At 38.0% G+C, this 25631-nt stretch overlaps 1 protein-coding gene across 6 annotated transcripts in view; it reads right to left on the minus strand.

The window, feature by feature from the left end:
- Positions 1-51: 51 nt before the first annotated feature.
- The window catches only part of ADCYAP1R1 (ADCYAP receptor type I), a 129309-nt gene continuing 103729 nt past the window's right edge, over positions 52-25631 (minus strand). For 2 of the 6 annotated variants that reach the window (XM_042817035.1, XM_042817036.1), the window contains exons 12-17: positions 24423-24492; positions 23576-23667; positions 9530-9613; positions 4168-4297; positions 3928-3969; positions 52-421 (exon numbers count right to left, since the gene is read on the minus strand). In XM_042817035.1, coding sequence (XP_042672969.1) covers positions 212-421; positions 3928-3969; positions 4168-4297; positions 9530-9613; positions 23576-23667; positions 24423-24492 — 628 coding nt within the window. In that variant the 3' untranslated portion in view covers positions 52-211. The remainder of the gene's footprint in view (positions 422-3927; positions 3970-4167; positions 4298-9529; positions 9614-23575; positions 23668-24422; positions 24493-25631) is intronic. The other 4 variants (XM_042817037.1, XM_042817039.1, XM_042817038.1 and 1 more) reach the window with 4 other exon arrangements.

The following is a 25631-nucleotide window of genomic DNA, read 5'->3' on the forward strand; positions in this document are numbered from 1 at the left end:
AGGAAGGGAAGGGAAGGGAAGGGAAGGGAAGGGAAGGGAAGGGAAGGGAAGGGAAGGGAAGGGAAGGGAAGGGAAGGGAAGGGAAGGGAAGGGAAGGGAAGGGAAGGGAAGGGAAGGAAGCCTACACCACCACCAAAATGATGTTGGTTTTTTTTTTGTTTTCTTTTTAAAGTGATGGTTTTTGGTTTGCTTGTTGATTGATTTGTTTTCCTTAGCTGCTCATGTCGCTAGATTCTCCGCATTTATGCTGGACATCCGAATCTGAGAGCTGCTCTTGCTCAGAATGGAGAGTTGTGTCCCCCCGTTCACTCCGCTGCTCGCTAGAGAAGGATGACGATGTTTGAAATCCACAGCAAAATACCGGTTGACTTTCCAGCTCCTCCATTTTCTCTTTATTTCTGATTGCACCTTTAGGGAGAAACTTCAAAAGGTCATTTTTTATGTACTTAGCCGCTCGAGGACATGCTGACAAGTTATCAAGTTCAGAAAAAAAAAAGAAAAAAAAAGAGCAATTTTGAAGGCTATTATTAAACTCCTTACTTCAGAGAAACCTACAGTGATTTCTGCAAGTCTGAAAGAGTGCCAGGCATGACGTGGGGAAAGCACCCTGGGTTCTGAGTTTCTGACTTCAGTTAACTTGGGATCAGCCCATAGGTGCTTAGAAGATGTGCTTGGTACTAACCCAAACATGGTTTTTGAGTTAGCTTTCTGAAAAAAATTATCTCATTTTCATCAGTGGCCAGCGGCGAGCACGTAACAAAGAGCCAAAGGTGATGGACAGTAATCAAATAACCTGTCCAGAAAGGTCTCTCACCTGCAGTTAACAGATGCATGTCTACCGAAAACTTTGCCTGCTGTGTTCAGTTCAACTCTAACTAGATAATAGCTCTTGGGTCCATGTACATCTATGAAATATTCCTTTCCCTGGAGTTTTTTTTAATGTGCACCATAAATCATACACAGTAATTTGTGTTCAGATATCCAGTTAGAAAATTAATAAAAATAAGAACAAAAAATTAATAAACACTTTGATAATCTTTCTGCTTTTCATTTATCACTGATTTCCTGGTGATCTTTCTAGGTGAACACATGTACGTAGTACAGAAGATAATAAGGACTTAACACAAGAAAGATTGTACTGGCTTGGGCCAACATTTATTCATTTGGTAACTCACTTCCAACAGTATCCTATAGCATATTTAAGAAGGAAATAACGTAAGAACTGACAAATGTGGAGATATCCTCCTAACATTTTTTTCCAGCCTTCAATGAGCTTGTGTATCAAAACTTCTTTTTCCCTTTAGCAGAAATTGCTAGATTTTTGTAGACTAATACAGTTGTTATAATGGATCAGCACATTCCAATGTGCTGCACAAGTGCTTTAACAGTATGGGCACTAACTGCAAGGAGGAAAAATCCAACTGGAAAACTTATATTCTCCTTCTAGTACTTTTAATTTTCTTTTTTTTTCGTAGTTATTGTATAGATAGGAATAGATTAGATACATTATGGAAGTATCTATCTGGGTTAGTTTGGTTAAGTACCACTTCTCCAAACCAAACCAAAAGGACAAAAAAGAATAAACCACAGAGGTTAAAAGAACATTGACGCACCATGCAGAATCTTTGAAATGTTCTTATGTCAAGGTTAGTTTAAGACCAGACCTTCTGGGTATTCTTTGAGCGTTCATGAGAGATAATACACGAAAGAACAGGTTTAGGCAGAAGAGACAGATATCCAGTACTGCCAGCTGATGGAATATGAATGCAGCCACCAGAGGAACTGTAGGAACACGTGATTCAGAGCACACCTTCTGAGCTACATGGAGCCACGAACAGTGCACATATACAAGTCCTTTCATGGTCTTCCTGACTATGCCCATGAGCAAAGATAAACTATACATATGTTTGCTGAACTCGAGAAGATTGTTGTTTTCATCTGAGAAGGAATCTCTTGGATAAAGAAGTTAGAATCCCACTGAGCTAGAGACCAGTTATTACACACTGTATCAGAATAAACATGGAATATCTACTGCAATGAAATTGGTAGAATAATTGATCCCAGTCCTCCTAAATAGAAAAACAGAAGGTGGTTTTGTTCCTGCTGGACTGCACAATAAATCTGAATCCGTGAAACAAAGACTGGATGAACAGTACGTATTCCCTTTTAGGCAGAATTGAGTAGGAAGTCTATTTCCACTAATGGAGAAAAGATTTGCCTCATTCATTTAGTTCAATAAACAAAGTCAGGATAATTTCAATTTGCAAATCAGAACAGGTGAATCAGAAATTAGGTCTAATTAGAACTGGCACAAATATACACAAATACATGCACACAAACACGGATTCAACAAGAAACAGTTTCAGGCTTTCAGAAATGCAAAGATGGAGAACTCTTCACAAACATACTTTAAACTGTAGTTCAATATAGTATGTAATATTGTCCTAAACTTAACTCTTTGGCCCTATAGGAAGATAAAGACATAGTGTTGGCCTGTAATATGCAGAAAAAAAAAAAAAAAACAACAGGTTTTCATATCTCCACTCATCATGGCAGATTCTTCTTAGTCAAGTTTTTCAGAGTACAGCAAACACCATGAGAAGGGAATATGTAATGTGAGAAGCCATGACAAGCAGCACTCCCAGTTATCTTCTACAGCTGTAGTGCTTTATAGTACTACAGAATGAAAATAGACAATATCAGCTAGTGGAACTCCATGGAATGAAGGCAAGATAGAGTGTCTGGAGGTTGATTTATCTTTTTTCTTTTTCTTTTTTTTCATTTAGATGGTCAGATGTTAGAAGTTTAAGCAAGGAACTAGTCAATTTATAGATAAACACACATCCCTGGAAGACTATTAGTTTAATCTGATTTAAATACCACTATGGAACAAGACAGAGAGTCTTCTAGAAGTTGTTTTTTCTCTATGTAGATTACAAAGAGAGCACACAGCTGTTACCCCAAAGTTAGTTGTTGAATACTTCTACATTTAATCACTCCTGAATGCCATTCTAGAACTTTAAGGTTTCCTAAGCCTTCATCACTACTTCATTACTAAAAATAATAGTGATCTCATTTTCCAAATAGCACCAAGCCTGATGGAGTTCAAGAAGTGTTTGGACAATACTCTCAAACATATGGTTTATTTTTCATGTAGTTCTGTGGGGAGCCACACAATGGACTGGATGATCCTTGTGTGTCCCTTCCAAGACAGGATATTCTATGATTATATAAGAAGTGTATCTTGTGAATAGCAGAACAACGAAAAACAGCATTAGACTTTTGGTTTCAGGGACAAATACTTCCTTTCAGTATGGGCAAATTGATAACTTTGTGAAGTTGGTCAATAAAGAAAGACTGTATACAAAAACTACATAAACCTTTACTTGTAGATGTGATAAAAGAGTTTGTCAGGTGACACAAAGTGCTCAATCTTCATTTTTTTGTGAGAAGAGGTCTAAGTGGCTTATTGCATGGTCAGATTGGCCAGGATTAATTTCTCTTAGCATTAACCATTTAACTAAGATGACTAAGTTAGGAACCTCCTCATTTATGGATATTTGTGTAGTTAATCAGAAGACACAAGCATCTGTAGAGAGAGTCAGCGCAGCTAAGACCTGAGTTTCTCTTTCAAGGCGTTTCTGTTGACTGCAGGACTCCTGGGAAACAAGCCACTTAACAAAGTAATTGCCTCCATTAGGAAGCATTAATCTGAGCCTGGCAAGGCCAATGTTTTGGTTTGATAAAGACATCATGCATCCTCCTTCTTTTGCCGAGGCACTGTGAAATTCATACCAAGATATGAAAGAATATGTAGATGGTGATTTACAAGAAAGGATTAGAACAACAGTTAGTCCCACAAGGAAATGGGATGGGGATGGAAATAGAGATGGTGGGATGACGGAGGTTAAATATTAAAAGTCTTACCTCCCCGTTCAAGAAACAATAGAGAACAGCAACAACAAAACCCTAGGTAAATGGGAGAGAAAAGAAAAACTAATTCAAACCCTTCAGGAAATACTGGATAACAGCTGGAGTTTAATAAACAAACAAAACGAAGCATACATGTAAGTGCATAAACAGGCAGTCTGAGAACTATGCATCCAAAGCCAGAGTAATGAACAGACAGATCTTTTTTAACAAAAGCAGAATTCACTGTATAATCACCTGGAAAGATCCCAGTCCCAATTCAAACACTAGTCTCTCCCGCTTACTGACATTTTCCGGAGAAAAAGCAAACACCGTGTAGTGAATTCCAAACAAGGGGATAAGCAGTAGTGTAGAGCGAGCCAATCTCCTGTTACAACAGAGTGAAAGAACTTTAATGCAGCCTTGTAATGAACAGCTTGAGCTTTAATTAAAGCAGAAAACACAGAAACTATTTCATCGCTTCCCTTTCGGGAAATAAATACGCCGTATAATTATACAAACAAATATTCAGCATTCCCATTTGTTCCCTAATAGTGATTTCACACACACTGTAGTTTGCTCCCACTTCCTTGTACTGGTACAATTACAGTAAATTAGTAATGTGTTATACTCTCTACTGTTATTTTGATTTGTATTATTGTAAGCAGGGATTTCTTTCTTCATGAAGAAATTAATCTTGGTACAGGATTCAAACTACTACCACAAAACAATAATAAACCACTCACGAAATTGCATAATTCCATTGGAGGGTTTGTCTGGGGGAAAAATAGTATTGATTTTCTTCAAGGTAGTTAAGGAGCTTTATGGAGGACAAGGAAATCTTAAGAAGCCAGAAAGGCCCTCAGAAGTGCTCCACACTATTTTCAAATTCAAATATTCCATTTGCTTACATGTACGAAGTATATTGCAGACTGATTTGAATTGGATCATTACATGCTTTAAAATATCCTAAAAATTATGCACTTTTCTTATGAAGAGAATATCTCCAAGAATTCTGATAACGTCTCCTGTTACACCCAATACTAGAAATGGGACATCAGTTCATTGCCAGTGTCCCTCAGTCATATTTTGGGCACTGATGACAAAAAGCATATAGCAGACCTTGCATCAAGATGGCACTAAACACTAATGATGCCTCAGTCAGATGCAGACCAAATGTCAAGTCTGGGTGAAAGACCCCATAAACAGGAGAGCACAGTTCTCACACATTATCACATTAGACGTTGGCCAAAAGCTTTTTAACAAGAGAAAAAAGAAAACATTGAAGTGAGTTGACATACAGAGTCTCCATCTTTGTTGCCCTCTGAAATATGTTACACGGGAGTAAACCAGAGCAACAGACTGAAAAACCTTTCAAGGTCCCTTCCAGACCTCACACTCCATGAACGTGCAATCAGATTAATGAAAAGGAAGGCTAACACTGTGAAAAAGATTATAGAATGCCATCTCCATAAAGAATGTAAAGAATATAACAGCGTCTTAAAGTAGTAATGGAACACAAAGAAATAGAATGGAGGTAGTAAACTGAATAAATAAGCATTCTTTTTCAAAGTCTATTACACTTTCAGTTCAGAATTAATTACAACAATAAAAGGATAAATGATGCTTCGATTCAAATGTCACAATATTACTGTGAGTTAGTAAGGCTTCTCTCTCTGCAGCCATAGGGGGCTCATTTTGGGAAAGATGCAGAGGAAAGCTCTTTCTATAGTCAGTTTTATGGCATTAATTCTCAGATTAGTCATAGAATTAGTTTGTAGGATCTTGAAATACAATGTCATCATCAACTTGTTTCCGATGTAGTCTTCAACAGCGTCACAGAAGTCATGAAGAAAATACATAAAATGTAAGAAGTAGCACAACCTGAAATTTGCAGATGATTAAGATCCATCATTCTGTGATTCTGTGGTTCATCAAAAGGAAAAGAAGACTTTAATAACAAGAAAAAACTGAGATGTTACTGGAGGCTGTGCTGCTGCTGCTGCTGAACTGTGTTTTTCGAAGAGCATTAGAAAGAAAACAGAATTAAAGCAACCGCTGTGAGATGAGTAAATTTACATACAATGGTGAAATGAGGATGTTAAAGATACAACAAAATTCTCAGGAGTGCAACAGGAGGATGGCATCCTCCTGACTGGCATCCTCTTCCTGTATTCTTTCAGACAAGGAAGGAGCCTGGGGGATAGACTGAAAGTGGTGAGGACAATAATCACTTATCGGGGTTTAAAGGGAAACGTTTGGAAGAGTTGTGTTCACCAGAGGTGTGGAAAAAGCTTTGTTTACACTCCAGTAGGCTGAGGAATGTTTCATAGTTACTTATTAAAGAAAATAATAATTAAAAAAAGGTATATTGCAACTTTTGTTGAGGTGGGCGCTCTATTTTTTCATCCACCCTAAAGAGCATCTTACGAATTAGACTCTCTCCAATAGTATGAAAAGTACATTCCAATAGAACAGTAGTCCAAAAAGTCACAGGCAATGGTACAAAAAGGTATCTTTATAGTAAAAGAAAGAGAAAACAGAAAGGTCATCTAACTTTGACCTGTCTCTGGAGGACCCATGCATTTAGTCTGCCATTACCAGTCCACACTTTTTCAGAGGACTGCGGAAGAGTCTATGGATGTTACACAGGACACAACTAGGAATGAACTGGAAATTGGAAGTGAGAACTCATTTCTTATTGGATTGTAGACTAGAATTGCCAGTGACTTCTACTAAGTGTTGTAGATTGTTCCTACTCCACATTTTAAAGCCCTATTTTAGAAGACTTAGTTATGATGTTATGATCTAAATGAATGTAGTAATTACTGTTACTGAGATCCATATGAATGCAGTAACTATGCCTCAGATGAACAAAATAAATACTTTGAGACACTGCACAAAAGGAAACAGGCACCAATGAGTCTGAATAGCTTCTTCCAGCCTCTATGAATGTGACACAACAAATGTATATCTCAAATTCACAGCTGTAGATACAACTGTAAGAAAATCTGGTTTGGATATGTAGGATGCTATCTAGCATGAATGAAGGCAGCTATGAGAAAATACGAGTCTTCTACACCAAGGGGACCTGTAGCTCCAGAAGTGATTGTGTGAGGAGATCTGTGGTTTTAGTCTTGTTTCCATCACTGAGATGGAGAAAAGTACAGCTCAGAGCAAACTCTCCAGATATTCCCATCACACTGAATCTGTGTCTTGTGCCACTTCTACTGGGACTGGAGGTGCTTCCACTGGGCTAATTTTGACTTCAAAACATTGAAGCAGTCACAGACTGTCAAAAGAAGTAAAATATCTTTAAAACCACAGACTCTGAAGAAGGACTATGTACTTATGCTATTTGGGAAGTAAGAACTGTCTGGTTTAAGTGCTATGCCTTCAGTGGAATTAATTTGGCCAAACATAAGCTTTTGGAGTGGTGAAATGAAGGCTTGTGGTGGTCATGTTGTACAAGGTTTGTGACAGAAAGTTTTGGACGCACACAAAATTGATCTCCATGTTTAAATTATTAATGTAATGTCTTTAAGGCCTATGCGGAGGAATAATGCACTTCCAAGGCATAGTTCTTGTCTGTTACAGATGTCTCTTTAAGTATCAACTCCTGCTGTAAATTCCACTGATATATATTGAATGCATCTATTTATCAGAATGTATCTATTAAAGTTATTTAATATTTTTAGGTAAATTAATTCTACACTTGCTTTCCCCTTACTGTCAGTAAAGAGGAACAGGCACCTATCTGTATGGATGAATTATCTCAAGGCCTTAAAATATCCCACCCTATATTTCTCCACTCACTATAAAGGGGATCTAGACTGAGTTTGTGACATGAATTGTGATACGTTGACTTGTAATATTTAAATTAGAAGAGTTCTATAACTTTGGTGCTAACTCGGTGATGAATACATACAAAATTTCTAGCAAGAGTGTTTCAAATAGAAAGATAAAGAACAAAACATGAAGATACAGGATGCCATTGTTTGTATTATGCTTAGGAGATCTCCTGTTTAATAAACCAGAGTATCTACTTTATCTAAAGAATGATAAGATCGGTTAAAGTGACTTTCAAGAACTTTCGTATCCTCCCTGATAGATATGTGTCCCATCTGGAAGCTTAATTACATCTACCTGACTTTTTAATATCTCAGGAAACATCTAAACATATTGATCGTGACTTAATTCTTCCATGAATAAATCACATCTTCAGCCCAAGGGCTTGAAAAGTAGTGGAGGGTTATGGAAATTTTCATTTTGGGCTATGAAAAAGATGATTTAATTGTGTTTATGAGAAGGGCAGAGAGTTTTTTCTGGCCTTCTGTATAGGCTGAACTCCTCCTGCTGTTCATCAGGTAGAGAATTCCACCTCAGAGAGTTGTCAGTCCTTCTTCACATGAAGTTTGTTGCCCTGCAAAGGCCCAACATGAAGCTTAAAATTGCATCGTTATGCAGATTAAGTGATGAAATTTATATTTAAAAGTATCTCCTCCTGAATGTACATCCTATTTTTAGCACTGCTTCTGTTAGATTCAAGCTTCTCTCCCTGAAGAAAATGCACCTGCTGACTGCTTGTCTGTTAGTTCTTACTTCTTTTCTTCGCTTTCGCACACTATCAGATCGTTGACCGAATCTTTTCATCATCTTCACTGATCCATTTCTTAACTATCTTGAGGAGGTGGAAAATCATAAACAGCAAATGCCCACTTTCATGCTTAGAATGGGCTTTGTTAGTGGGTAGACTAATAAAATTAAGCAGCTACAAGTTATCAAATATATCTTTTTCCTTAAAGATGTCAGCAAATTCTGTTCTTCAGAGAAATGCTGTCCTTGTGGATCACTGCAGCAGGAGATCCCTGAGTTGCTGCTCTGCATTCATAAGCCTGCAGTAGAATTCAGGAGGACATCCATCGCAAAGCACACAATGTAAGAGATTTCTGGAAGGTACCCATCTCATCTAAATGAGTCCTGTGGGCTTCTGGCACAAGTAACAGAGAGTAAGATGCACAGTGAGAAAGTGATTAATTCTTGCCTCCAAACTAATGCATTTTTTCACTTTTATGGCTGCCTTACCCTCCTTAGGCAAATCTCTGCAATGACCTCTGACTAGACACTGCATGTCAAGTTAGTGTATTAAGTTAATATTCAGTTAACCATAGTTTATCTTCATTTCTGGGTGTATACTGTCAAAGCCTCACTCCATTCCACAAAAATAAGCTGTTTTCCAGGTGAGAGTCTGATTCAATCAATCCTGCTCTACCCACGTTGTCTAGAAAACTTTGGGTGAAACATTTCCTCTCAGTATGACCAGAGATCAACATTTTCCTGTATAATAAAGAGCAACTATTAATAGTTTCTATACAGGCACTATCCATAAGAAGCATCAGAGATCATCACAAAATTAAAAAAAAAAAAAAAAAAAAAAAAAGCCTTAAAATCCTTGATCATGGTGCATCAGCAAAAGCACAGTGTAACAAAAAATTCTACATGCAACAAGAACCAAAGGAGTGCTTGCTCTCCAGTTACTACCACTCTGCTCATATCAAATCATTTACTTGCAACATGCGTCATACAAACACAGTAATGTCACAGGATTGAGTACACTTACAGGGTAATGGTTGATAGTTCTGACATCTTGCAAGAGTGCTGGTTAGCCCTCTTAGGCTTACAGTAGCATTTCTGAACGCAGCTGCTAAATATGACAAGATTAGCATTTTTTTCAGCATATTGTGAACAGGCCAAGGTAGGTCACTTTCAACATATTTCATGAGACAAATCACAAAGATGGAAAGCGGACACGACAGGATGGAATTACAGCACAAACCAGCTGCTCGACAAAGCGAAAAAGAAACAAATCAATGTGAAAATAAAATGCACTGGCAACTGAGATGCGCTGACTCACAGACAAATCAAAGATGGAACAACCTGGAGGCAGGCGGGCAGTGTTACATGTCCAAAATACACATGGCCTTTGCTGTCCAGTAGTGTACAGAGGGTAACAGAACAATATATTAAATGAAAGTTGACTGCACGCTTGTGGAGAACATTAAAATATAACATAAACTTGTAGGATGGAAACTAATCTAAGGTGAAGTTAGATCAGCTGCTCTTCATTTTCACGCATAGGTACTCATGGTGGTATGAATCTCTTTTTAAGACACTTAGCTGAGGGCATCACAGCACTTCTTTGCCCAGCTTTCTTGACGTATGAGCTCAGGATGCAAACTGTCTCACTGCTGATTCAGAGGTACCTCTTATTTTTGTCTCACACTCTAAGAGAGTTGGGGTGATAAAAGCAGCAGGCTCACACAGTATGGACCAGGACTATGATCCTAGCATGCTGCGCTCTAGAAAAGGCTACTATGGAGTATGGAATGTTTACATTTAAAATTAGCCAGACAGAAGCTAATCTGACTCAGCTGCTAAGAAGGGTAATCTTGGAACAACATGGGAAAACACTGTGAAGGATGTGAGGGAAAGATATTTCCCAGCTGTTAAGACAGACCAAATGAGAATTGAAAACAGGAATTTGTTATTGACATTTACAGGGGCATTATTCTTGCTTGTTTTGTTCTCAATCTATGGCTGCTTTGGTGGAATTCACCTCAAGGAAGGTCGGAGGTCTAGGTGAGCTCGACATTCTTGTTCCATGGAGAATCATCAAAGGGAGAATCATCACACGTAGCCAAGAGAGAAGTACACACTTGTTGGTCAGGATATGTCTGCCTTATTCTGGATGTTCACTTTAGAATGGGATGGACAAGGTCCAATAACTGCCCTGACTAAATCTCCATTGATTACAACAGATACTCTGCCTACAAGGCAAGCATCTGTCTTTATTCAGATAAACCAAACTCTGTTTTTGCTGCTCTGCTAATATGCATGCTCTAAGATTTGTGTTCACTCAGACATAGATGGAAAAAGCACTTTATAAGTTGAACCGTGAAATAAAACAAATTGAAAACAATTTAAGCTTCGGTCCACTGTCAACACTTCTAAGTAATTTCCATTTAATGGAGATTTTTTTTGATTTGGTTTTGCTTTTCCTTTGGAGCAATCAACAACTGACATTATTATTAGATATCATAGCTTAAGAGGTGGAAAAAAAAAAAGTACAGTATTGTGGAACACAAAGATTCAGCAGACAGAAAAAAATAATTGTGTTTCAATCTGCTGAAAGAATCTCTTTTATTGGATAAAGTTGAAAAAGTAAATACAAAAAAGACTGTTCCTTCTACAGAATCACGTCTGTGATAAAGTTCTGCAGTTCTGCTATCTTTTACCAAGCCGTGCATTAATTGATATTTAAGACTGATTGAAAGTGGGGATGATATTTCAGAGAAAGTTTCTCTTCGCTATGGCTGAGACTTTCAAAAGCAACAATGGATTTTTGTCTCATTTTTGGATCACCTCATCTGAAACACATTTTATCAAAACAACTGTGACCACCTGAGAGCTTCTCAGCATGTGCTGAGAGCTAAAGCTCATGGAGGTGTTTTACAGTACATAACTTGAAAAGGAACTGCCTGAAATCAACAATCATTTCTAAAAATCTCAGTCATGGGGTGCTGTGGTGGAATGTTTTCTTCAATGACATTCTTAAGTTGCAGAGGTAATCTGGAACAAAAAAATCTCCATTGATTAAGACCTGTTCCTTTATTGATTATGCCCTGTTTTACATGGCAAGGTTTGATTTTCATCACAGTGAGTATAACTACCTTGACAGCATTTGTTTTTCTGATGCAATTACCAAAAAATGAGACTTGATTCTGTAAATAACTATTACTCTACTGCCAATGAGGTTAAATTCACATGTGGGCTCATAATGGAAAACTACCTGTTTAGGAAAACACTAGTATTTTAGCAGGCTGTTAGTATTGCTTTCTAATTCTTATCTAACTCGTTTTGAATCATCTCCACATCGACCGAGATTAAAAAATCACCCAAAATCTTGAGAATGCAGAACTGACAGAAGTTTTCCTCTTTTTTTTCCCCCCACTTTTAATTGTTCTATTATTTCTTTATTTTTAAGCAAAGTTGAAACACTGATGGAAAGAAAGGGAAAAAAGAGGGAAGAGACAGAGGAGTCAGGAAACAGAAAGGAGAAAAAAATTAGCAAAATAAGAGAAAAATTAATATACATGAGACTACGGAAATCAAAACATTAGACAAATTAGGGCAGGATTCTCAGATCTCTGTAGGCATAGACATAATGGAACTGGTCACATCTAACTACATGTGACTAAGAAGGATTTGAACCATCTCCTTTATCTCACTCAATCACAGAAAGAATTGAGCAGTTCCAGAGGTCAGGTTGACCTACGCAACAGAGGTGTCTAAGACATACAGGATGCATTGTCTTATGGAGGTGCCCTGGTCTCCCATTTTGACCATAGACAACAACTAGACTGCTCAGATTAAATACGAGACTTTAGACAGCTAAAGGCAAACAAGCTGAGTCTCACCGCATGTGTCCTGTGCATGGACTGCAGCTGCATCTGGGAGGAAGAGGGAGGGTGCTAGGGTGGAAGGGGAAAGAAAATGTTAAACATTCCCAGGATGAAATGAGTGATGCATGATGTGGCTGAAGACCATCTTGTCAGACTGAACACCCTGCTGCTGTTAATGGAGATGAGACCGTATACAAATTTGAGGCTGTTGCAATTCAGTCAAGGCTTTGCAGGTTTCTCAGGGGTGCTTAAGAGAGCTAACATGAGAATGCTGATTCAGAGGAACAATTGTTCATTTAAACCAAGGCTTTGTTGCTACATAATGAAAAATCAGGGTTCTGGGTTTAGGTCATTAATAAAACACGGGGAATGGCAGTTTGTGGCTTTTCTCTGAATATGCTGAAGGTAAAGCCCTTGGGAAAATAGAATAAACATAGAAATTAAAACTGTGTCTCACTAAAAACCTTTCTGCACCCTGCTCAAATACTTCTACATAACCTCACTACAGATAGGATTAGCACCCTGGGCATTGAAAATGAAAAAAACACAAGGTGTAGTAGTAGGAAAGGAATGCAGAAACGAATCAGTGAAATAAAGTACTCAAAATGCAGTACAAAACTAAAGTAGAAATTTTGTATGGTAGAGAAAATAGAAAAACAAAACGATACAAAAAAAAAGCAACCCTGCCATCTAATACTCATGCTTAATATTTTCTTCAATTTTTTTTCAATTGCTACTTGATAGCTAAGGAATTTTTGCAGTGAGTCCAAAACACAAAAGCTACCTTTAGAGAAATCCTGAATTTACAGATTGGATGTGGGCAGAAAACAAAGGCTGTGCAATTCCACCTTGCAGCAGAGGCACAGCAGGCAAGTGGACTCATCCACCACCCTCATCCAGACACAGAATGAATAGCACTGGTGCTTTTCTGTAACACTGTCTCATCTCATCTAACTTTTGAAGCTTACATTATAGATATCTGCACCTAACTTTGTCATCCTGTGCTCAATTTGCAGTCCATGGTGAGAAACAGACTATAAAGCCCGATTTGTCAGGCCTAATTTAAACATCTTGTCTATAACAAAAGGAGTTGTAATCAGTGGCTTTCTTAATGAACTGGGTAGATTTCTACTGACTGCTCTGAATCAAGCTCTACAATTGAAAACAAGTCCAAAAGTCCAAGTCCAGTCATGTTTTGAAGACCTATTTACATATGGATCTACTTATTGCTGAAACGATTAAACTGAAAAACTAATTCTTGACATCTCTAAGGGATCTGAGATACTCTAGGATCATCTTCTGACTCATGGGAACTATCTGGAAACAAGTCTGGATAAAAAAGGCAAAGTATTACATCTCATTTGCACTCTGTCCAGATAAATCAGTTGACCATAATGGATGTAGAGTTTTTCTTATTTTTTTTTTTAACCTGGCTTCTTGGTCTCTTGCTCTTTGAGGGATCTTCCATTTGTTTAACATCAGGGAAGTCAGTTTCCTCTTTCTTTTCTGTTCTGAGGAGGGTGTCTTAAACAGCTCAGTAGATTTTTCTTTTTTTTTCCCCAGTGATTTGGAGGAACATAAAGAAGATTTTTGTTTTTTGGTTCTATGTACTTTCAAAGGCAATGAGCTTCAAGATGAAAACTGAGCCCTGCAGGAATTCTCAGAAGATTGTTCAATGGATTTCAAAACTCCCATACATACAGAAAATGTGGAGAAAAAAGTTCCACCGAAAGTAGATACAATCATTGTAACTGAAAGCCAGTATGGCAATTACAACCAAAAAAAATGACATGGAAATGGAACGTCTGTGAGGAAACCACTGTCACCTCTCCAGAGAATGAGGCTGGATTACTGATTGCAGACCAGAGATGCAGTTGAAAAGAGATGTTAAACAATAAGGAATTGAAACTCGAACTTCTTGGTCAATAATTCTGACTTTTGCCCAGAACTGAATCTTGAAGATGAAATGTAGTGGTCAAAGAGTGCCAAAAATCTACTCTACCCTGCTCGTTCTTGACTTTGCTAACACCTATAGGTGGTCATACAGGGATGGAAAAGTAATTGTCATGCACAGAGCTCAGAAAGTGAAGAGATAAAGCTTAATGTTTAAGTGTGCTCTATAGAAGAATCTTGGTACTAAAGGATAGAATATTTTCATCAAAAATAGACTTTAAATAATCTGTAACTTCAAAGTTACAAGCTCTGATCCTTCTTCTATTTTAATTCTGCAGACCATATTTCCACAAACTCACTGGCTCTGGAACCTAGTCTAATGTCATGCATGATGGAACAATTTGGATGGACATGCACTAACATCAGTAGAACAGCATGTTTATTGAGAGGAATGCACCACACCAAACAAGATACTTAAGTAATCTGTCTTGAATTTAGGTTTGCATTTTTAAATTATGACTGCATGCCACATCCAGCCACTAAATATCTGGGAATGTGATTAGCTTATGCCTTGTTGTCTTTAAACCAAGGAAACAAGTAAAATCTGCAATGCATTTCTTTCTGTCTCAAATTGGGTTTCTGTCTCAAACTGACAGAAGTGGACATTCAAGCATTGCAGACAGATCTTAGCCTGGACAGTTGGCAGAGCTCAGCATTAGGGTGACTACATTGAGTTTATGTAATTTGTACCCTGCAGCTTCAGTGACATTGTAGTGCCTCACCTGCCTTGCTCACCATCGACTATTCCTATGGGAAATAACCCAAGTTTCAGCCTATCTCTTTAACTATCCTTAACGAAAAAAGAAAACAAAACCTTGGTTGAAAAGGCCTGGCCTTGCAGACTTTTGATTACCTAAACAATCTCATGTGTAAGATGAATTACAGCTTGGAATGTAATGACACTGGTGCACAGCAGCTCAAATAGTAAGACTAGGATCTAAGACATATGTACAACCTTGTATTGGCCCAGTCATAGGTAAAATACATTTTCTTAAACCAATTTCTTTAAGGCTGAATTCAACAACAAGCCATCGTAACCGGAGCCTTTGAGTGCTTATACTCTCTATGGCAAGAATTTCTTCTGTACAATTAACCAGTAACCCAGTTACCACCACATAATTACTATTATGAACATCACTCACAGAAGCCTCATGAGAAGTTCACTCTTTCAGATTAAAACAAAATAAAACAAACAAAAAAACCCTCTTCACTGCCTGCACCATTCTTCTTGTCCCTTCCATATCTCAGGCACTAAGGGACTACGTCCTGGCAAGGATATGGCCACAAACCATAAACCAAAGAATATGAAGCATGTTAGTTGCTAAAGTGACACAAGAAATCAATGGTAAGGAGAAGCAGAGACATTGAGGGAAATTCAAACTCCTTTTGTGTATGGTAGCAAAGAGTGAATGGAAAACCATGGATGCTGTTGTTCATCAAGCTTTGACATAAATTGAAAGCACGTTCAGGATCAGAGATGTCAGAATTATTCCCCATTCTCTGCAGTCTTGTAACAGCCATGGCACGGCCAGTTGCTTCCATTCTCCCCTTCACCTTTATACTAAATAGCCAATTCCAAGGAACAAAGGTGCAAATCCGGAACAAGAAAAATTCCAAGTTTCTCCCTTCCAGCCTCACAGTGCCTTCAAAACAACTATCAAAGTTATGAACAGTGCAGAAGGGAGAGGGAAAAGAGCCTTGTTTGGTCTTGTCTGGATTCTCCTAGGTCACAGAATCACAGAACTGCAGGGATTGAAAAGGACCTCAACTCAGCTCGGAAATTTTTGGAAAACGATCTGAATCTCCAGAATAACTGAGAATATCATCCCTAGAGAATAAAATACTCTGATAGAGAACATAACTGCACTCAAATTGATGGTATTTTATGAAGTCACATTGCTTTTTGATGGCAATTCATGAAGACACGTTGCCTTCAGTGCTGGACATTCTCTTTTCTCACTGACCTCAGTGACAACTGAAATTTACCAATGCAGATCAGAATTACATTAATCACCTCGGTGAAGTACAGTAACTTTAGAAACACATTTGAGATCTGTACGTCATTTTCTTTACGAAGCCTACCTTAATTTTGCTAATTAGTAATCTAAATAGATAGCTAAAGCTAAACAGATTCAATCTGTGTAGTCTTGTACTTTATGAAAGTAAGAAGGTTTATATTGTGCACATTGCTTAAGTATTTGTGGTCTTATAAAAAGCAATGCTGGAACTATTTTGGATATATATATATATCTGCCATTTTAAATAATATATGTGTAGATAAGGGCATATATTTACATGTGTCAAAAGGCACAAACACATACATAATGTTGGTCTGAGCATTCAGTTATCTTGAGTGCCAATCCACAGCAACTGTGGCTGTTAAGCTACAAGATTTTAGGTACCACAGTGTTGAAATAAATGTAGTACTGTGTCCTCTCCCTCACTGACCTACACATCTTAATCCTTCTGGACCATCTGGTTGTGAATTTTTTTAATTATGCAAACACTCATTTCTTAGCTACCTCTTGGAACAGATAGGATAAAAAAGTTTTGCTCATTTAGGACACAGTCTGTGAACACAGAACTTCATTTTCTGAGACTGCCATGAAACATGATAGAGTGAAACAGCAATTTTGAGTTGCTAATTAACAAATGGTAAGCAGAAAACTTTAGCAGATTTCAAAATATTCACCTAACTTGTGAACTGATGAATCAGAGTTGTTTCCTCTGTCCACATACGCAGTGAAAACATGAAAGTAACTGCAAAAATACCTCATAGCAATGTGCACAAACAGTATTTAAAGACAGAATTGTCCTATTTTTCCACTCCTATTTCAAAATAAATAATTGTCAGCTTCCACTGTATGGATGTGGACTTGCACTCTGCCCCCCTTGTAAGGTTTTGAAATAGCAAAAGGAGAGCATTTTTTTAACATTCTGTTCATCACAGGTGATCCTGTAACCACAAGGAACAAGTTTTATGCTCAGTGGTTTCAAAATGACAGCCTGTCAAACCTCCAGCAAAATGTTTGTATATCACTGGAAATGGATGGAATTCCTTTCAAAAATACTGACTTGTTCTGGAACATCCCTCTGCTGAGTGATGTATGAAATAAAACCTCTTTCAAGGTGGAAATACTTTTAGGCCTGATCCCATCAGCATGGTAAGAATGGAAAAGATGCACACTGAGTGAAAAGGAAACCTTGGGGCTGGGAAGATGAATGTTTAAGGTCCTCTATTGCCACAGGCACCTGGGTGGATTTTAAGCAGCCACTTCTATGCGTTAGAGCTCAGCTGTTCAACAGGAGCAATACAGAAGCATTAATACACAATATATTCTGTGCTGATTGACTTTATACTTCTCGAGACCACAGTCAATCTGTAGGTAGGCCACCAGAGCAGAATTTTCAATTACTTTACCTGAAAATAAGTGAATTCCTGTGCAATTATACTCTTGCTAGTTATGATTTGTAGCCTACATGGTTTTAGATTCCCAAGGATTTTATTCAGTTGCTTTTTTTCCACATCCCTACCTGAAAAGATCTGGCACAAATGAACACTCCCATCCTCTAAAAAAGCCTAACAAACAAAGCCAAGGACAACTTCCCCCCTCACACAGACACACATGAAAAATAACCCCCAGCATAATTGTTTTTTGTAGGACATGTCAGTGAAAAGTATAGTAGTTGTGGAGGAGAACATTTTCTCTAGAATGCTAACTAAATTCATTATGAGTTGGTAATAAGAATCCAGGTAGTAGAGACCTGCACTCCTCATACTTCTTAGGAATGAAAATGAGGTTGTTGGTGATCATGCACTGACACCAAATGATGACTGTTTGTGTTTCCCATTGTATTTTCTTGTGGTAGATATGGGTTAGCAGAGGGATGTGAGACCTCTTCATTACTGGGTTAGTGGGCATCCCAGCACCCAACTGATAATACCTGACATTAAGAAATTAAATTGCCCTGCTAACAAGTATACCATTCATCAATCACCTGCCCTTTTCTTGTCAGAAGTGAGACTGCTTTCCATGAGGAGCCTGTCAATAACTGTTAATGCTGGCAGTCTGAGCACTTGCAGCAAGACAAAGCAGTAGCAGAATGAATCATTGAGTGTCCAGTGACTTTGTAGGTGAACTGCAGAGGAGTGTTGTTTACCAAAACATTTGTGATACAACATTGCTTCTCCTGCCCTAACCCCCTAGGTTGCACCATAGGGAAAATCATACCTACCTATGATATATGCCATGTTTCTCCTTTCTTTCCAGCAAGATGCTGATTGGAGGAATGACGTAGACCTGAATTAGCTAGGTATATGTGGGATTTATTTTCTTTCTCATTGAGTTTTCAACATGTGATACAAAATTTATGATGAAGAATCTGTTAAAGCAAAAGCAGAAACAAGCTTCCCCCTCCCAGGTTATACTATTCAAGACCAAAAATAGAAGAAAGAAAAAAAAAAAAAAAAAAAGTTTTCTTTTTCCGGTCAAATGTACTTTGATACTTGAAAATGAATAAATAAGCAAAGACTTGATGGAAATGTGTGGGCCTTTTTATTCTTAAGGATTATTCCAGCATGCATCTACATCATGCATAGCTACTTAATTACAGCAAGGGTTTATGGTACCAATGTCATTAGAGGATCTTCTGCCTATGGTGAAGGTTTCAACAATGCAGCTGGGTGCATTTGGATGTATGCATTTGCTCTTGGATTCAAGTTTGTGTAGGCATTTCTAGTGGAATATGGCTTTCAGGGAGGTGAATGTACTTTATAACAATTTGATTGAAATGGATGCTCAAAAGCAGATTCTGTCAGACCATACTGCACACTGTTGGCTCACAGGAAAAACAATGAAGAATCATTTATTAACTATTTCCTAAAATCCTGGTTCAGGGACTGAATATCCATGCATACAACAAGAGCTGATGTGACACACCGTGTGCTAAGCTAGCTAGGTTGTGTAAGGTTGTGACTATGTGTTTCCAGTCCCTGTATTTCCAATGTGAGTGCACACTGGATTTATTGACATCTGATGCATTTAGCTTTCAGTGTCCCTAAATAGTTTACTACTTCTTCAAAATACTTACAAAGTATGCAACTGGATATGGCTAAAATTCAGGATGTGTTCCTCTGTGGAAGCACACTATGTAAAATCTACCTGGGTTGAACATACAGGCATGAAGCCGAGATCCTTGTACTACAGGATTAACAACGACATGATTGTAATTATAATAAATTCAAATTCTTTGCGGCCCATTTACCAAATGGGACCAGAAATCCACTTGGACTATGAAGATAGTTGTTTAATTCGACAAGAAATACAAACAGCGTCACTATTTACTTCTCAAGCAACTGAGGATACCAGACCTTCTCGCTTAGACAAAAACCTGTTGCTTGTTTTGATGCTTAATTTGGTGGAATTATTCAGCACTGACACAAGATTAGCTGAAACCAGAACACGGTCCAAGATACAAAGATATGTTCTTTTTTATGGCTGTCTGTTCTAATATTGAAAGGCAAAAAAACCAAAACATTATGTTGACTACTGGGAGAAAACATGAACGTTGCTTGGAATTCATGGCTGGAGGAAAGGAATTCTTGAAGTAAAAAAAAATAATTGTAATGGTGAGTTCTATTTTCTTAGTACTACTGCAGCTGCTTACATATTTTTGACAAAACCCCCAGTCATTTTAAACATAACGAGGAGTTTATATCAAGAAAATTCAGTAAAAACAAAAACTGAGTGACAGTTCTCCCATAGTCGGACGCGTTTCGAGCTGTTCAGTCTGAAATGGGCTCCGCAGCATGCAGGCAGCTCAGAGGGGAACAAGGCGTGTGATGGAGGATTGGATGAGACTGCTGAGGAATGACTGAACATACAAGCTGATATCAAATGGAAGTTTACAATTGCTAGAGCATTTGACTGCTGCAGAAGATCATTAGGAATTTGCTACGTTTCCAAGTTTTTGTCAGCCCAAAGGCAAAGGCTAATGCGTGTAATAATCATAATCACCAGGAAGGCTTTTAGAGAGAAAGCAAATTTTTAGGGGAATGAAGGGCTCATTACAGCACTGTGAATTACACAAACTATTATTTTTTAAAGCAAGGCTTGCCATCTCTGATGGCTACACTGTATTAATTAAGCATGAGTTCCCTGGTAGTGAGATCTTCTGTTGTGTTCCTGTCATAGCTTGCAGCTAACTTCAGTAGTGGGAATTTTTAATTAGGAGTGCACAGTGGTAACAATATATAATTAATCTTTGGATTTAAACATATCCCTAAGGCTTGTAAAGTTAAATACACGCTTAAATCATTTGCAGAATTATGACCACAGCGTTTATAAAATGGATCTGGATCCAGATTTTCCTCATAGAAAATGATCACTAAGAGGGCCTGAACCTAAGCACGTGGCCATGTATATCAGAAGAAAATTAATCTTCTCCAAAGTAAAAAACCAAATTAATGTGTTGTTTTAGTCTTTTTCTTTTTTTGCTTTTGAAAGCCAAAGTCCCTGAGTTACAGGTGTGTAATAGACAACATGGGAGGCTTCTAACCACTGTCACATTTGCTCATAATCTGATCATGGATTATTCATAGGCAATTTGTGGGGAGCCAGGGGTCAAATTTCAACCTAATCATTTGAATCCGGAGCATCTAAAGATTCTGCTGCAGCAAAATGTTTTGTTATGTGCCTCGTTCTTCTCTGCTGAGCACATAATCACTGCAAACATTGTGTGCGATTTCAATTTCTTGTTCTTGCCAGGAAAAGCAAAGGATTGTTTCAGCATCTTTCACCTCCACCTGGGCAAGGTCTGACGGTGTAAATTAAATGACAGGGGAAGGTTTAAATTCTTCACAGCTGGGCATGAAGGTGGATCCAGTGAAAAGCACTTTCCTGGTTGCTTGGGCTCAGTCAAGGTGATGGAAGCCTTGTCTACAAGGCTGTTCCAACAAGTGGAAGATAGACACCAGAGCAAATTTCAGTTACTACTATAGTTTTTCTGTGCTCTCACCTTCAGAAATGGGCTGAGCACAATTCCTTAACCACAGCTCATCAGTCTTGTGAACTAAGTACTTAAATATGCCATGAAATAACGGTCTGGATTAAGAGATTGGTTTGATGGGATGAATTGAATGGGAAATTGAACTGTGCTTTCTTATTTTTTTCATTATAGAGACAGTGATTCTGTTGAAGCCTCTAGCGTTCAGCCAGATACTGCTGGAAAGAGAACTTTACTACAAAGTTCTACTTGTTTGCCTTTTTCTCCATGCAAATAATGCCTGTGATTTCAAGATGAGAATGGGGAAACATTCCCATTTCACTTGGCAGGTTTGAACAGAAAAGCAGTATTCGTAAAACAGCCTATCAGCATGAGGAGATAAGGCTCAAACAAACAGCCATGAGCATGCATTTCATTTGGGGTTTATCAGCCTACTGGGAAAGGACTGGAAATATTCGATCTGTATTTTGCATATTTCAGTGACAATAAAATGAGCTTTAAACAGTCAGTAATATGGAACAGCAAAATAGGACATGGAAAATGTTTATTCAAGGACGACAGGCTAAAATGCTGCAGAGATTTCAATATGGTGACATAACCATTCTATGAGCTGTCCTTGTCCTTTTCTCCTCCCTTTCCAGAGATGCATGCACAAATAAAACGTATGCCTGGCGTATATCTGCATAGACTTATTCACTGCATTTCTGTGTGACACCTTTGTTGTTGGGTCTGTTTGGATAAACAACACTCCACTTCATAACACATACATAAATGCAAGATCGATTTACACGCACCCATTTATAAAGCTGCAAAAAAATATGAAAAAATAATGGCAGCGAATGAAACAGAAAATATGATGTTTTTCTCTTGGTTTTAGTTGCTAACCATACACATAGGAAAAAAATCTCAGTAAAACTCAGTCACCATATTGATCAAGAATGATAAGGATGTTTCATCATCTCATCAAATCACGGGAGTTTGCGGCATGCTTTGCTCCATACGTGCATGATGTGCAGCAGATACCAAACATGCAGTCAGCAAGTCTTAATCGTAGAATCATAGAATTGCTCAGGTTGGAAAAGACCTTAAAGATCATCAAGTCCAACCACCACCTAACCATTACCCTAACTCTAACAGCTCACTGCTAAACCGTGTCCCTGAGCACCACATCCAAGCTGCTTTTAAACACATTCAGAGATGATGACTCAACCACCTCCCTGGGGAGCATATTCCAGTGCTTAATCAGTATTACCCCTGCATATCTTGGGTGATAATTACATTCAATGTCTGGCGCTTGACCTCCCAGCAGCACACAACATGGGATGTCTTCATGAAAACCACAGGGAAACTACATATGGGAGACAACATATTCACTACGCTTCCTCCTGAGTGCTAATTCAGACATCTGAGGAATGAATTTAATACATTACTTATGTCTAAGGAAAATGCCCGAGCTCATGAAAACTTATATGGAAAATGTCTGTGGTGTTTAGACTGAGAAGCCATGAAAACACCAGAAGTGCTGCCCCACTCACTAGTTATCCAAAATAATTTTGTATACGGCTGCAAGCACTCCATGTAGGAACAGAAACTGCCTCAAATGACCAACCTCAATCCTACAATAAGGCGGAAGAAAAGGACGTGAGCTTTAAAACAAGTTTTAATACAGTTCTAAAACTTGCAATGGAAAACTCTCAGGATTTCTTTTTAATTTTTAACCAGTTCTAAGTGGGGAATTGTTTAGCTTAATTGGAACAGATTCAGTGTTAGCAGAAACATGGACATGAGCATAAGCAAATTCAGGAGATCTAAAATAGAGTTCAGACTACAGGTCCTGAAATCTTTTCACCAAATCTCACTGCTTTCAGTCAACTCTGTGCCTATGGAACATATGAAGCACTAAAATCTGTCCTGTGAGTGTAATAATATTTATGCCTGGTCAGTATGTTAATTTACAGATGACTGACTGATCTGTAAATAATAAGTACTATTATTTAATCCAATATTTATGCTTTTTTTGTTTATTTGTTTGTTTGTTTTGTTTTTTTCTTCCCTTAGCTTTTTACAAAGGATTAAAGGCAGTGTTAAAGTGCACTTTGGTGAACTTTGGATTTAAAAAAATCCTAAATCAACCAAATAGATTGAGTGACTCTTTTAACAGTTAACTCCAATATCTTTTTTACTTTTTATTTTTTCCTATGTGTATATTAGAAATCTCAGCTGATTACTGCTTCATTTGTACTTACAAATAAATGCTGGATTCATTGCCTCCAATGTCAGGTGACTGGAGTTTCTGCACAAGTATCACAATGATGCCAATAAAAAGCACAAAGTTTATCTGGGGGAAAAAGAAAGGACATTACAATGACCATGATTTACTTTTCCAGGCTTCAGATGAGACTTTCTGTCAGCCCTTTCTTGAAACTCCTGACTTGTGTTACTTTCTCTCCACTTGGAATCTGAATCTCTCTCACTGGAATCTGTTCCACAATGAGATGACCTCCAATGTCTTTATTTTTTTTTTTAATGTTTTTCTTCATATCTTTTTTATTGTTTTTTTGTTTGTTTGTTTGTTTTACCTCATCCTGAGCATCTTCTTTCTCATAGGTTCACGTTGTTATAACTATAGTTATAACTTTCAATTCAGGTTTGGTTGCCACCAGTCAGCTTCATAAGGCCAGAAAAAAAACAGGAAACTTAAGGTTTTATGTTGTTTGCTTGAACATCTCTTTTACTATAATTTTCTATCTACTTTTCTATACGAAGATTACAAGTGCTTGGAGATGCCCAGTATTATTAGTTCAGTTACAATTAATGTGTCTGAAAATTACTGTGTTTTAGATAGTTGTCCAAATTGTTAAAAAGAGAAGCACTGCACCTGATGTAGACATCTGTCTGTTTATATTCCCACAACAGTCAACAGAGACCTTGCTGACACTCTCACTGTAGTATGGATAGGAACTTAGAATGCCCAGAAGCAAGTACCAATGTCCAGTATGCTAAGCAACTCATTAGGTGCCATGAACCATATTTATTTGGTGCTCAATTTAATTTGTTATCTGGAGCAGCCAGCCTCCTCCAAGTGCTACTTACCATGATTGACCCAACCACAGGACCCTTGATCACCCACCACAAGGCAGTGTTGTCATTCATGTCCCAGCAGCTGCGGAATGGGGTGGGGAAAGAGAAGGAAATAAACAAGATTAATAAGTAACATGGAAGTAAATAAGCTTGCCAACATTTTTAAGGGGGCAGAGGGTGGGATATTGGCTTTGCAGCTATTCATTTAGTTTCAAAGGTTTCATAGACTGTCGCCGCTGAAGCTTTCTTTTACAGCCTTTACCCCACTCATCCGAAACAGAGTAAATACTGTTCATTTTTTTTTGCAATTCCAATTGTAAGAGGATACAAAATAGTTCAGACATTTTGGAAAAATCCTCTGTGCTTATTCCTGTGTCCACCGACCATAAAATTCTAAGATTACCCATTTGGGCCAACATCTCTGTAGAGACGGATAAGAAGACAAGAACAAAGGATTAGCAGACAAGAAAGGTCCAGGGTTAATGGACACAAATGTTCCTGACCCTGACCATCAGGATTCTGACACGTGTCTAGTACACCAAGATGTACCAGGCACTAGTCATATACACATCCAGGAATGATTTTCCAGTCAATGAGGTGCCACCCTACCAACGAGCAATGATTCACCTGAGAAGCTTCAAGCTGCAGGCAATAGTTGCTGTCATCTCCTTTTTTAAGCTGTCTGGAGTGAGTGCTCCTAAATCAAATGGCATTTCTACTTCAATATGGACAACCTTCCTCCAGATTCACTGAAGGATTATGCTGAAGTTTATTCCACCTAGGTGCATTTGGATATTTACCCATGGAGCAAATTAATTACAGAACCCACTTATACATGGCTTTAAAACTATATTTTAAAGCTAAAAAAGCAATAATAATGAAACAAGAAATGTTATTTCCCCTGCCACATCACACCACCCCCACTACACTACTTTAAGTCATTAAAATTTTGATTGCCAGTTAAAAAACATATTTTATTTGTCCCTGCTTTGTTCCCCTCCTGTTTCCTTTCTGGAAAACATAAAAACATAGAAAAATGCCTTTTTTGTACCTGCAGTTCTGAGAAGGATGGTTTCTTTCCCTCCCACTGGGACAACAGCCAAAAGTCCCAGCAGTGGTTGTCATGGTACATTTGTCAGATGCCAAGTTACCATTTAGAATAAAACACTGCTGATCCTATGAGAGCTTGAGACAACTTTTGTGTCATTCAAATGGAGGCGG

The sequence above is a fragment of the Centrocercus urophasianus genome, unplaced genomic scaffold, assembly GCF_019232065.1.
Source record: "Centrocercus urophasianus isolate 14NV4802_14NV808 unplaced genomic scaffold, USGS_Curo_1.0 seq_16, whole genome shotgun sequence".
Taxonomy (NCBI): Eukaryota; Metazoa; Chordata; class Aves; order Galliformes; family Phasianidae; genus Centrocercus; species Centrocercus urophasianus.